The following is a 14,402-nucleotide window of genomic DNA, read 5'->3' as shown; positions in this document are numbered from 1 at the left end:
TAATATCTTTTAATATCTGAGTTTATTTTAATAAAAAAGAGAAAAGAGAAAAGTTAGTTTGATTCTATGTAGTAACCTGATCGAACTTTTGTTTTATTTTAATATTCTTGATTGAAATGCTAAATTTACTAGGACAGAATGTTTTATATATTTATATATTTATGATAGATTTGCGGATATATGAACTTATAAAATATTTGAAACAAGTTACAACTACTTGAATGCAGTATGTATTTTCCTGTATGCATGTATTGGAACTACAGGATGCTAAAAAATGGATAGTACATTCTATTTTTCAAAGTGACTTATATGTTACGCTCTTGACCAATAAATTTCCAAGTACTTCCATTAAAAGCAAATACTGGGGTTCTTTCCATTAATAACGATGATGGATAGTCTTATCAGATGTGTTGTTTGAGTTGTTGAGTGCTGATAGAGATACAGAAAACAGAGAGATAGGAAAAACGTAATTATTTCTAATTATAAAGGATGATCTCATCGCTCATATGTGCTCGCTAGCACTAATGAGACATACTCAATCTTCTTGTGTACGTTATTGTGTGTAATAATACAATGCTCACTTATTTGCATTACAGATGTTAACATTGTCTTCCCACAGCCGCTGGTAATGCAAATACCCTTCCTTGATCTGAAGTCTGCAAGATGGTTCTCGTCGTCAAGTTCCAATTTTAGCTGAGAGTAATACAGAAATGTGAGTAATTAGCTAGGAATAGCAAAGTCGACTTAAGCCTAGTTCCATAACTAGAGTTTAGCTCATCAAAAACCCATATGGAACTGGGTTACATAGAATATTGATGTATTTTTTATAATGAATGAAATTGCTTATTACAGAGCGAAACAAAATTGGTCCAGCTTGGTGGTAATGCGGGGATGTGGATCTGCTTCGACCCGATAGGAAGCCGAGACGGCTGGGGTGCTTCCATTTCGTTCGTCGTGCTTCTGTACTGGACCTCCATCACCATCGATGCCAGCCTAACGAATGCGGCCGCGTCCAATGTCCCACGTAATACCGTCACGTCGGAGATATCGGTACCAACGTCGGCACACCACGAGAACGACGAATGTAGGAATGTGACCACTGATAATAGAGAGGGTACATTTAAGATTCCGCTTCCCTGACGATCGCCCGCAACGGACAATTATTGTTCTTTTTTTCTCGGTTAACTCGTTATATTAGCGAAACAATAGTGCTTTGCTTTATCGTGTCTCTCTAGGTACTGGACTGTCAGTGGTCAGCCATGGATCCGGTTATCCTCATTCGCCGATAGTGCCTCCAACCTTCCTGTACGGAGCTCTTACCTGCCAACCCTATCAAGGAATTTATGTGAACCACATCTACTTTCAACTCGCAAATGCCTTCTTCCTATTGTCACATCTTGCACCAAGCGGCATACATGGTGTACTCTATTTAAGGTGCACTCTACTCGTGGGCTGTGCCTTTCTTGCTTTGTGGGGCTGGACAATAGCTTGCTGGCTGGACGCTGCTCTCTGGAATGCTCTCTTTGTTGCCATCAACTTCGTCCATGTATGCACGCTTCTTTACAAGCTCAGGCCTATCAAGTTTTCAAGGGAAATTGAAGAGGTAAGCGAAGAATCAAGTAGAAGACAAATGATTTGAGGGAGTAATATCATGACACACGTTCAATCTTCAGACTGGAAAATATTTTTATGCATAAGTTTTTATTTCCTTTTTTTCCTAATAGTTTTATTAATTTTATGCCTATTAAAGGAATGAATTGCAAAAAATATTTTGTTTATAGTTTTATTAAATTTATAGACAATTCATTGCATGTTTGTTTATTTTCTTTTTACTTTATGGGTATTACTAAGTTTATCGATAATTTATCGATGAATTATTAATAGTATGCGAAATAGATAGAGAACGAGTCAAGAAGAAGAGAATATTATGATAAGAAAATTTATTTGATGTATGTGTACGCGTATAAATATATATACATAGAGCATAAAAAAAAATATGTGAGAATTTTTAATAAGCTTTTAATAATTTTTAATAAGCTTTTATCTATATTCGTCTGAATTACTGTCTTATACATTTCTTTTATGGATAAGTACACTATATTTTCTAAAAGTAGTATAGTATATTAGTGATAGTACAGGATGATTTCTATATGTAAATTGCTTCTTGTTTGGCTGCAGCTCTTGTATCATACACAAAGTTTTCTTATTTATTCGGTATTTTTTATTTTTGCACTCTTATTAAAATATATTATTACGAGTGATATATATTTATAGTTCATATCGAAATCGAGTGGTGTGCTATAAAATCTAGTGGCTGAAATCAACTGCTATCTGTTCTATCTTGAACGTAGCGGATAATTCTCTCTTTTTATATTAGACAGGAACGCGTTGACTATAATAACTGATAATATATCAGGAACAGAGCACAGTAATGCGGGTGGAAGTTTTTCCAAAATCTCTGATGATGTCTCGGTGTATTTTCCCAATAGGTGGATAATAAAGATATCTCACGGTCGTTTTCTGTCATATAGGTGTACATTGCAGTGTTCCAGCCGTTACGGGTGTCTCGTCATCAATTCAGAAAAGTACTAAATTGCATGAAGGTCATTCGCCAGTTAAAGTATCAAGAGGTTTATGCACAAGAGAAAGTAACCAAAGTCGATTCTTTATCGTTGGTGTTGTCGGGAAAGTAAGTGTATATTTTATTATTTGAAATTCTTCAGATATGTCTTTCTTAAAGTTTCGTTTATTTTTCAAAATCCTATTTTTTATTTCTTCCAGGTTAGTGGTCTCGCAAAATGGGAGAGCGTTGCATATTGTCTTCCCACATCAGTTCCTGGATTCTCCAGAGTGGTTTGGCGTTTCGACAGACGAATATTTCCAGGTAAATTGTCGTAAGGCCTTTTGCGCATCTATTATCGTCACGCTATCAGTAAGAAGTTCTATCCTTGCGCACTATCAATATTTTTTATCTATGCTCTTTAGCGAACTGATCATTATATAACAAATAGAAGTCAATACGAGTAATTGCAGTTACGTCATATTTACAGGTGTCAATAACAGCTATGGAGGAGTCAAGAATATTATTATGGCATAGGGACAAACTAAAATTAAGCATAATTACCGATCAATTTCTGCAAGCAGTATTTGATCATATTCTGGGCAGAGATGTAGTTAAGAAATTGATGCAGGTATATGTTTTATCTATTGAATCGCTGCAGAAACTTTTGCGAATGTTCTATTGCAAAACGTTATATTTAATGCTTGAAAGATTTTAAATATTACTTTGTTTTATAGAATGCAGTATAAACACTTCCATATACAGGCAAATACTTGCTCAAAAGATATAAAAATTTTAACGAAAAATTGTTAACAAAAATTCGTAAAAAAATTTATGTTAATTCAAATATTAATCGAAATTAAGTAGATTTATGATTAAACAGTTCAATCAAACGCACTCTATTATATTTTTGTTACAATAGGTTAGTGAAACAATGGCCGCTAGCACTCATCAGCAGCAGAATGGACAGATAATTGGTCTAGGTGGAATTGGAGCCTTAGAAAATGACTCTGATACAAAGCTTTTTGTTGTAAAAAAGACTGGTGACAGTCAAGGCATTACTGCACTCATCAGCCGTCAACTTCAAGGTACGTGTTTCTTTCGGTGTCCAACTTTCATCCTTGCTATTGATAAATTTAATAGTAAATGTGTATAATAGAGATTTTATCGTTTTTGTATTACTTTGAATTTTGTATTATTTTGCTTTCATCAATATTCCTTTAATATACTATGTCATTTTATATTTCTTCTTAAAAGAGACTATCTATGCCCTGTACATTTTTTTTCATAGGCTATCACAATCAATCTCTTTCTTTAGTGAACGCAAAAGGCACATATAATATTTCCTACAGAACATAGGCATGTGCATGTTTTGCGCGCATCTAGTTTTGCCGGTATAATTTATCCATAGTGTTGGCCTTTATTTTCAACATATAACTTCCATAATAAATATGAAATCATTCGTTATTTATATTTGCTGGTTTTTTTGGGTTGCATTGTTAAAATTTGCATTATAACTTCATACAGATAATAATCATTTCCATAAAGCTGTATCGGTATTTTGCATAAATACAAGGTATAAATAATTAACTAGAGAAAATGTTGATTAAAGAAAGAATGGGCAGGCTTGATATTTTTACTTTGTATAGAGTACATCGTCACTTTTAATAATGCATACTTTTATAATGCACTATTTCACACTCTTCCCATTTCAAAGTAATACAATTTTTTTCTCACGTTTACAATTGTTATGGCATTAAGACACAGTGGCGCGGTAATGCGTGCCACATTTTTTCGAATTTATTATACGCACTGTTTTATAATTTTGCATCAACTTTGATTTTGCTTCGGATAGAAGAGAGAATGCCGCTGCTGTACACGAGTCAAGAGATACTGAGCAATACCTTACACCATGCGAATCACCTACCCGTGTCCCATACGTTCCCTTTTCACCCTACGCCTCTCGAAAACAACGTTCAGTCTTCGCTATAATATCCTTGCCTGCCAATTGTGCAACGCTCTAGCACAGAATCGTATGTGGTGTACATGTTATGTTCCTGCAATGGATGCGCGCATACATTACACAAAATGTCACAGAGTAACACCATTTATTATTTTTCCTGGGTATTGTACCGAGGTGAGTTTTTCTATGCTTCCGAATATTTTTATCGCGCATGTTAAAGTCAAACGTACAAAAAGCGAAGAATATATCTACGAGTGAAAATATATCAAGCGCGACAATTTCCTTGAAAGCATGTTTAATATCGAAAAAAATCAATGGTAGTAAGAGGAATACGATGCATTTTTAAATATTTATGTCCTCGCATGCGTTACGCTTTTTAGTTCCTCTCAATTTTACGATTGACCCCGACATAATTTGGGAGGAGATATGTTTGCTTCTGATATTAACTTTATATTATTAATGTATAATTAATGTGGACTAATGTGTGTAGTAAAGAAATACGATTGTAATAAGGAACATGCTATCTCGAATGAGTTTTCAAATAGAACTTTCTGATAAAGTTGTGAAAAAATTATGAAAAAGGGGCGTTTTTCTATTGATTTGCAGCGGCAGGAGATCCGAATGCCTGGAGATTGGGAAGAATCGAAGAGACTGATCACGAAACACCCGTTTAATGGAACGATTGTTAAATCGATGTCATCCTCGACAGTCAATATAACATAACACCGGTGTTTTTACATAAAGCGATTACGACAAACTGATATTCATCGTGACGAAAACCACAAAGCACGTTCAAACTGTGCGCGGAACAATTGAACATTCTCTTGCCAATTAATAATTTTCTCATGACTAGTCAACTGTATGCGATAATACGAGAAATTCCATCGTTTTGTAGCGTATAATATAATTCCACACCCTAGTTTATAAAAAAGCGAATAACAATAAGTTTATGCTTCCAGTGTATCTTTGAGTATGCCTGAGCAATTGAATTTTACGAGTGGCTATTTATAATTTACTTTGTGAAGTTGATATGTTTTCTGATTGGATGAATAATGACTAAGACTTTAATAAGTGTGTGTATACAATGAGACGAAGGTGGCACGTTCGCGGCGGCGTAACTTCTGTTAATGCAAGGTCTGTGATCGCGAAGGTATTCGAATAGAAGTTCAGGGAGGCCTAAAGAAACTAATTCTTTCCCATACCCAGAAATAGTGCCTTTTTACTTACACTTCCTTTCTTAATGTTTCCACGGAGAAAATATATGTACAGTACTATTATATATATATACGATATATAATGTATGACTTAATGTATCTAGTAGAATTCTCCAAATGTCGCTGTATTACATGTTCGAAGGTCCATGTTGTGATACTGTTAATCAACTGGTGTTTTACTGAAGTCAAAGAGGCACACGAAGTTACGCCATTATTAACGCATTGGATGTTACAAAGTGCAACGTAAAAGGGTATTGTCGCGAAGTTTGTTCATTGCATTGCTGCTAGATACGCCGAATTGTGCATAACGTTCAACATTTAACGTAAAGAAATAAATTGCTGCAATGTTAGCGTGATTGACGATTAACGTGCGTTCACTGCAAAATATCGTTGTGTTTTATCGTTATGGTTTCTTTGCGAACGATGCGTACAGCAATTATTTCACATAATTGATCAAGCGAAAGTAAATACTTTAGCGTTCCAACGTGTATCTGGTAAAATGAAGCCGAAGATAATTACATACCTATAAAAGTGTCACTAACGTTACGATTGAAAAAAAAAAGAAAAACGAAGACGTAGGAAGACAGTATCAGGATAATGGAGCTTAAAGCAAAAAGTCTCGGTTTTGACGATAAAAATATTCTAATAATCAAAGTATCAGAGGGGGAAAGACTCCCTCCCAAAGCAACTTTGTTCAACCTTTGCAACTATTGTATTGAAGATTAGAGTCATGTTACTAAAAATATCAATATCATGCCCAGTTAAGGTTGTAATACATACTTTAAAAAGACTTTTTATATGTACAATCATAACAGAACATATTCTATTTCGAATATTGCAAATAGTTTATCGCATGATATAACAATTGTTCTCTATATATACATACTGCATATCTATAATGATATTTTGGTCTGGGGGATATCATTTTACATAGCAAAATACAAAACGTAGGAATGCCTTTTGATATGTACAAGCGTGGAATGCAGGACCATAAGATTTACCATCTTTTGCATACGATCCGTATACAAAGAGAGTGGAGTGTATTACTTTCCATGAATGTGAATTATATGTTATGGAATATTTGTTGTTTATCATCTCTAATTATTGTTATGATTATTTTTGTACGTGAAATTGTTTTTAGTAACATAGATATTAAAAGAAAGTATGGGTGATGAGAGAAAGAGAGAGAGAAAACATAAATCTCACATTGGATACAATAAGAATGAGCGTAAAATGGTGATGCGAATAAAAAAAAGTTAGTTTTAGAAGTGGAAGTATAATTATGACCTCTTATCCCTCCCCCTCTACTTTTATTTATTATATTTATATCCCTAACAGCACATATGTCCAGGGGACATCCAGAGTATATCCTAAGAAGTCCTGAGGACATTTCTTCGTCTTTAGAAGATTTTATGCTGGGATTGTTATTATATTTATTTTTATCTTGTGTGTAAAAATTTGAATGCAACAGATACATATCTGTATTTATAGATACACGTAAATAATAGTAAATTTTCTCAAGTGCATCCTTACGTAACGATTGTAATTTATATCTTATAAGATTTATCCTAAAGACATTATACAACTTTCACAATTGTAATATATATTATTACAATACATACATATGTATCAATGATTATTTAATAAGTTAGAAATAATGATCAGGTTTGACAAATTGTTGGCCTCTATTAATTCATTTGAAAATTGACCGATTATAAGAGTATTTCATTTTGTATTTCAAATTTGTCCACAGCCACTTTTTTCTTAATTGTATCTAAATAAATTTTATTGATTTCAATATGTCTCAACAATGTTTAAAGATTTTTTACTTATTATGATAAGTTAGTATGAAATATTCTTCAGTTTAAATATGAAATTTATTTCGGTTAATATGAAACATTCTTTCATAATAAATTATTTCAATATGTTTTTTTATTAATAAGTTATTACTTATTGTCGACGATACAAAGTTCGTCCGATCCGTCGTTATGTGTACTATTTGAAAATAAACGCATTTGACTTCGCTTTGTGATAAGAATTTATTACTGTTATATCTATCACTACCTCAATTGTTCTACCACTTAAATCTATCACTACCTTGTTCGGTCGACTTGTACAGTGGCGGCTCGTAGCGGAGACTTCGGAACTAAAATTTTTAGTTCTGAAGTCTCCGCTAGAAGCGCCACCATACTCCTCGAATTAAAGTTTGTACGCTAGCGTCTCGTAGCGGAGACTTCGGAACTAAAAATTTTAGTTCCGAAGTCTCCGCTACGAGACGCTAGCGTACAAACTTTAATTCGAGGAGTATGGTGGCGCTTCTAGCGGAGACTTCAGAACTAAAAATTTTAGTTCCGAAGTCTCCGCTACGAGCCGCCACTGTACAAGTCGACCGAACAAGGTAGTGATAGATTTAAGTGGTAGAACAATTGAGGTAGTGATAGATATAACAGTAATAAATTCTTATCACAAAGAGAAGTCAGATGCGTATATTTTCAAATGTTACAACATAACTACGGATCGGACGAACTTTACATCTTTCAGTAACAATACTGAATGGCTACTACGAAAGGTCAATATGCATATTTTTTACACAATATCCGATTACGACGATAAGAAGGATTGTTCGATCGCGGCGATAAGAATGGTCTGATAAAGCGACAGAACGCAATTTCCGTGAGATGTCAGCGAGGTTATTCACAAGTCTTTCCTCCAACGTGACTCAGTGTGCGCAAAAATGTCGAGTTTGAGCTCGCACGAACTCACGCACCCGGAACTGTTGTCAGATAACCAGCTTCGCGAGCTTTTAAACAATGTAAGCTATATAGGTTAAATGTGTTTACAAATGTTATCAATTGAGTTTGCGATTTTTATCTGTATTCTGAATTCCCTTTTATCGCTAAAAACGTCTCTAAAAATAGCTTATAACAAAGCGAAAGGCTCAAAACATTTTTATGATGAAAGAGGGTTTAGAATATAGGCTGTACCTCTTAAAGCTCATATATTTGACTAGTATATTATTTTCCTCCTTCACAGAGCTGTATTGACACTCTCAACTTGAAAAATTTATGTAAAAACGAATTGTTAGAGATGTACAGACGAATTTCTATGCCGCTACCACAGAGGCAACGTGGAAGTGTTAAAACTTTGAATGCAGAAGTGGATATGATATCAGAAGAATCTCTCACAGTTGTAAAGTAAGCTTTTTGTTTAAAAAATTATATTTAGAAAACAAGTAATTATTTAAAAAAAGTATATTGTAAATACATAAAGGAAATTATATATTGTAATACATATTTGATCATAGTTTTGATATACTATTTGTATTCTTTACAGAGATAACAATATGCATAGCTTAAATGCAAGTTTAAGCGAAGGAACTAAGAGGATTCTTCAATCATCGCAACTTGAAGAAGATAAATTAAAACCTGTGTTGAATGATCAAAAATCACCACCTAAAAAAATTCGATTATCTTCTACACCAAAGGTAGAAACTACATGCAATGTTATCGACAAACGCAAATGGGATGGACAAAATCAGGTAATTAACTATCAGATTAATTTGTTACTTATATGGAATTTTACTTGAATAATGTGATATGAATAATGGTGTATGTATTTATAAATATTGCAGGAATCATTGATGAAGAAGCGTCAGAAGATCACATGGCCATAATCAACAGAGAAGATGTATTGAATTTCTTGTTTTATAATCAGAATTAAATTTTAAAGAGCAGTTTGTTTAATGACGAACAAGGAAATAAAGTTCTTTGGTTAAACTCTCCTTGATTGACAAAAATGTACTCTAAATGTACTCATAAGCCAATCAGAAAGTTTATAAGTCACATTTAGGAACACTTTTATTGATAAAAGAGAGTTTAAAATAAGGACCAAAGGCTATGCTTGCAATGCTTGGCCAGTATGCACGGGAAGGATCTATATAAAGGGCAAGAATTGATTTTTTGTATTTTACATGCTTTACCTATGTAGTTTACACAATTTTTATAGGAGGAAGAAAAGTCAATTTTTGCATAAAATCATGTATTTAGAGATTAAAGCGGTACAATTGGCTAGAATTATACTGAATTACCAGTTTTAATCTTTGAAACGAGATGTAACAGCTATTGCTGTGTACTATTAACGTTACTTCTATTAACATTCCTATTGAACGCATTCGTTCAATAGGAATGTTCGCAACTTGTTGCTGAATCGTGATTCTTCTGAATCAAGTATCGCAAATTGTATATACAGATTTGTAGTTGGGCGTCGAATTGTAAAACGAGGTAAGCACTCCTATTGCGTTTGTTAAAGTGATTTAATTTTCTTTTAAGCTAAATAAGTAATTTACTTAGAATATACAATTATATAGATAATGTATACATAATTTCGGACAATTCATTTTATATACTATATACTTATATGAGATGAACATCAATAGTATTGCTCTGTCTGTACAATTGGGATTTATGCAAATATTACATCGACTGATATCATGCCCCGTGGGACATTTACGCAGTGTAAAGTCGATCATTTGCATAATAAAATATCGATAAAGTATTGTTTAATGGATATGTTTGTATGAATGTATTCAAACATCGATATTATACATCCAAACTTTTATTTTCAGAGAGAGAGACGACAGTTTACTTATTTTTCTTAGGTTTCCATCAAATTGATCACAAAGAAATAACAATAACATAAAAGAAACGCGATTTCAGAGACACCCCGTAACGATCTGTATAGCTTGACGTAATTTTACTCGATCTTTGTAGGGTGTAATGTATTGTTGGTAATTGCATAAATCTTTTTGTGAGATGCGGCTGGGAGGATGAGAGAAGAAGCGTCAACGTGGTATCACGTTGCGTAAGCGAGCGGGTTTGTGGACTTGTTTCACGGTCACGGTTGGCGCTCGTCCTCCTTAATTATACCGAGTGACTCATCTCTGTTTATGAAGGAAGAAGCGACGAGACGAGAATGATTCACACATCGCTAACGAGTCCCCTCGTATCTCCGGTTGCGGCTAGACTCTTTGACGCAGACCGGCGCATTGTATACATTTCCGCGATTACAAAAAGGCATAGAAAAGCGCGTAGCGCAATGTATCCGGATGCACTTGATATTCACAGTTCGTTGCCTTTTTGTCGACGAAAATGTTATAGCTGGTACCGAAAATACCGTCGCTATTACGCAAGAGTGAAAGCACCGGCGCTGCATAGGAGAGTTATCATCGAGCGTCGTGATCTCGCGTTTTTTCATGCGTTACATACGTCGCATTGTACATTTTTGCAGTCTCGTAAGTAACGCAAATTTCACCTCACAGACAACACAAACGTCGAAAATGCGTGTGAAAAAGGTAGGATGTTTTTTAAAAGTCTTTAAGACGTTTTTTAGAAGTCGTCATTATTATTATTATTGCTCCAGTCGATACTGCCTGGCATTCGAAAATCACTTGAGAATTTGACATCGTCGCATGACTTGTCTATCTACTCTCTATATTTCTTTCAGCGTAGAGAGATCAACGTCGGCTCGATTCGAGAACGATCCGTAGATGAATGATGGCTCGCTGAATTTGGCGTACGCGAATTACGCAAAGATTTACGCGACAGTCTGTGCCGAACGTGGACCGAACCTACGACGTTTCGCAAGAGGGAGGCGAACGCGAAGCAACCACGGTTCACGATTACGTGTCCCGCAATTAATGCAGTAACACGTCGACTCGCGTCGGCGGACTCATCGTCGCTACCGCTGAATGTCAAACTCGCCGATTGCAGCAGGGCGGTGCGCAAACCAGTGGCGAACGAACGCCTTCGTCGAACGACCTTGATAGACGACCAGTGGCCGACTGTATTCGACATATTGGCACATACCACGTGCGCGCATACGTGCACAGCGTGCGCGATCGCGTGTATTTCGGCGATCAATCGCTCACCCGCGTGAGCTGCGTTAGGCAATGCACCGCTCATCATTCGTCTTCTTCTTCGAGTATCGATTGTAAACGGGATTTTCTCCGTTCCCTGATGAGAGACCAAATTTCGCCGACAATATCCCCTGACGAGAAAACATTGTCGTAAGTTGAAATTAATTAAATGATAATTCTTGTGTTGGTCGTGATGATATTTTAATACAAAACACATACCTTTACCAATTTTTTCAAACGCAATATCGCAATCATTGCGTAGATCCGTCGAGTGTTAGGAAGCTGAGGAGAAAGAGAATGAATGTCATTCGAGGGCATTCTCCTTGCGATTTCGTCGAGCGACCTCGAGCCATTTCGACGTGTCTTCTTCGGCATATTGACATCCAAGTCGCGTGTAACATGTCGCGCGATCGCGGCGACGATATGAAGAAACATAAACGCCACGTACATTGGTACAATGTCGGCTCCGACGCCTCCTGACGTCGCAACGATCATCGGTGGGTCGCACCGAGTGCGACCAAAGGATAGATGTGGAGGACACATCGAGGGAGCTAGAGAGAGAAAGAGGTAGAATGATTAGACAGAGTGGGGGCGCGCGCGGGTGGCGTTGTCGCAAATTCGGCTTCGCGAGGAGCATCATCGTCCTCGGATGACACGAAACACGCGACAGTTGTCTGTGTATAAAAGTACGGGCGATCTTACCCCGAGACATCAGTCTTCTGGCGATCCTCCCGCGAACAAACAAACATGACCGGCAAGGTAAGGGAAGCTGGGGGCTCGCGGCGAAACGTCGCACACCCCGATCTTTTCTCCCGCTGAAAAAGAGGTATTTGTGTCCTTTAGTTCATAATCGATTGTAAACACAAATGCTAATACTAATCCACAATGTCCGCCGTAGCGCTTGATCGCAGTTGCTTAACTGATCTGCTCTATATGCTCTCTTCAACAAAAGATCAGTGATGTCACAGCTGACTATCATCAATGGGTTTCAGCTCATTTTATTCCTGGGACTGGCGGCAATCGCCCGAGGGGCGGTGGTACCCGCCGTGTCGGCTGCGGTAGCGGCGGTGCCGTTGGCGAGATTGGAAGAATTCGACGCGGTGCCGCAGTACAGCTTCGCTTACGACGTGCAGGACGCGGTGACCGGTGACTCTAAGGCGCAGTACGAGACCCGCAACGGCGACATCGTCCAAGGTAGCTACAGTCTGATCGAAGCGGACGGCACACGTCGCATCGTCGAGTACACCGCAGACCCGATCAACGGCTTCAACGCGGTCGTCAGCCGGGAACCAGCGACCGCGGCGGTCGCCGCCGTCGCAGCGTCGCCGCTGTTGCCGCTGAGACCGGCGCTGCCGCCGGTCGTCGCAGGCGTTGCGCCCGCGGCTCCGGTGCCGTCGATCCCCGCGCTCGGACCCGACTCCGACGTGGAAGTGGTCGAGGCACGATCGGGCCCTCTGACGCGGGAGCAGGAGATTCAGCGTCAGCAACAGCGTGAGCAGTTGCGACAACTGCAACGCTTGCAGGACCAACAGCAGGAGCAGCAGCTGCGACAGCTGCAGCGGCTGCAGGAGCAACAGAGGCAACAGTCGTCGAAGTTGCAGGTACAGCAGCAGCAGCAGCAGCAGCAGCTGCTGCAACAGCGACAACAGCAGCGGCGACCGCAGGCGGAAGAGGCGGAGCAACAGCAAGAACAGCAGCAGCAGCAGGAGCGACAACAGACACCTGCACGAGCCGTCATCGGCCAGGTGCAACCAGCGGCGAGTGGTCGATTGGTGGGTCTACCTGCCACAGCCAAGGCGATAGCCAGCTACCCGGCTTACCCCTACGCCGCGTACACCGCGGCGTACACCTCGCCGCTCGCCTACGCCACCCCTATCGCCGGTCTCACTTACGCGCCCGCACCTACTCTGGCGTAGACTATTCGTAGTCTACGTTACCACGAATCGTTACTTCGGGATTTTCGCTATTTGTACCTCGCTATTTTACCACGACTGCTGTCGATGAAATCGTAATAAATCGTTTGCCATGAATGACGTGCCATTATTACGACTGCAGAAATCGCGACTGGCGTGAATGGCAACGTATACTACTACCCAGTAAGCACCAACTAACAGTAACATTACACATCAGTGTTATAATCTTCCGCTCATTGATCTTCCACTAATATTGATGTTATGTTACTGATAGTACAGGATTGGTGTGTACAGGATAGGTAGAGTTTTCAGTCTTGAATGTAAGAGCAAGTGTCGGAGATAGAATTGATTAGATTTGGTGGGAATCAAGAGCGAAAATTGACGAAAAGTCTTTCTTTCGAAACGGCGGAATCTCGCGCTCGCGTCTTTGCGCGCGGACTAGGCCACTGACCGCGCACGACCCTATTCGATTACGTCGTAGGTCACCGCGCTAGCGTAACGATGCTCGCGCGTGCCGCGAACAGACGGGCGGGTGTGGCGGGTGAGAGCGACGAGGTGGACGTGTGCGCGTCGATCAATGTCACCGATTTCGCGGATAGATCGCAAGCTCGCCCGGCCGACCGTCACGTCCGATACGTCGCGTTACGTAAGTTTCGGGCCCGTTGTTACGCGGCCGGACCCCGCCGTGTTTACGCAAGAAGCGCGCTGTTCACGCACACGCGCGCACGCATGCTGGCACGCAACGCGACCTTCGGTTACGCGCGTTGACCGTCCAACAAACGCGATCAGACTTTTTCTTGTTCTTCCAACGATACGACAAAGAGTCGCTTTGCAATTA

General features: G+C 38.7%; 3 protein-coding genes and 1 long non-coding RNA gene across 6 annotated transcripts; 2 read left to right on the top strand and 2 right to left on the bottom strand.

Moving 5' to 3' along the window:
- Window positions 1-31: 31 nt before the first annotated feature.
- LOC116843112 lies at window positions 32-995 on the bottom strand. The gene is made up of 3 exons (XR_004377841.1): window positions 851-995; window positions 582-693; window positions 32-429 (listed from the first exon to the last, which is right to left on the bottom strand). It is a non-coding gene; the product is annotated as an uncharacterized LOC116843112 (long non-coding RNA).
- Window positions 859-7,005, top strand: LOC116843110 (popeye domain-containing protein 3-like). Of its 2 annotated transcripts, XR_004377840.1 has the most exons (8): window positions 859-1,114; window positions 1,236-1,603; window positions 2,532-2,689; window positions 2,782-2,884; window positions 3,051-3,191; window positions 3,483-3,648; window positions 4,416-4,697; window positions 5,130-7,005. XR_004377840.1 is itself a non-coding variant. In XM_032813186.1 (7 exons), the coding sequence occupies exons 1-7, from the start codon at window positions 892-894 to the stop codon at window positions 5,195-5,197; spliced, it is 1,227 nt and encodes a 408-aa protein (XP_032669077.1). In that variant the 5' UTR covers window positions 859-891; the 3' UTR covers window positions 5,198-7,005. The 2 variants fall into 2 exon arrangements, 1 of the variants encoding a protein (XP_032669077.1); XM_032813186.1 differs by lacking the exon at window positions 4,416-4,697.
- A 1,107-nt stretch (window positions 7,006-8,112) lies between these two features.
- Window positions 8,113-14,080, top strand: LOC116843105 (SWI/SNF chromatin-remodeling complex subunit SNF5-like). Of its 2 annotated transcripts, XM_032813180.1 has the most exons (4): window positions 8,113-8,549; window positions 8,771-8,931; window positions 9,071-9,275; window positions 12,644-13,710. In XM_032813180.1, the coding sequence occupies exons 1-4, from the start codon at window positions 8,472-8,474 to the stop codon at window positions 13,565-13,567; spliced, it is 1,368 nt and encodes a 455-aa protein (XP_032669071.1). In that variant the 5' UTR covers window positions 8,113-8,471; the 3' UTR covers window positions 13,568-13,710. The 2 variants fall into 2 exon arrangements, with proteins under 2 accessions (XP_032669071.1, XP_032669070.1); XM_032813179.1 differs by lacking the exons at window positions 8,113-8,549; window positions 8,771-8,931; window positions 9,071-9,275 and adding an exon at window positions 12,196-12,410 and having other exon boundaries at window positions 12,644-14,080.
- LOC116843108 lies at window positions 11,648-12,494 on the bottom strand. The gene is made up of 3 exons (XM_032813182.1): window positions 12,354-12,494; window positions 11,871-12,202; window positions 11,648-11,782 (listed from the first exon to the last, which is right to left on the bottom strand). The coding sequence occupies exons 1-3, from the start codon at window positions 12,361-12,363 to the stop codon at window positions 11,678-11,680; spliced, it is 447 nt and encodes a 148-aa protein (XP_032669073.1). The 5' UTR covers window positions 12,364-12,494; the 3' UTR covers window positions 11,648-11,677.
- Window positions 14,081-14,402: the final 322 nt, after the last annotated feature.

Source organism: Odontomachus brunneus, unplaced genomic scaffold (assembly GCF_010583005.1).
Source record: "Odontomachus brunneus isolate Ranch 3 - 2012 unplaced genomic scaffold, Obru_v1 Obru_scaffold_030, whole genome shotgun sequence".
Classification (NCBI taxonomy): domain Eukaryota; kingdom Metazoa; phylum Arthropoda; class Insecta; order Hymenoptera; family Formicidae; genus Odontomachus; species Odontomachus brunneus.
This window is presented reverse-complemented; position numbering and strand designations above follow the sequence as displayed.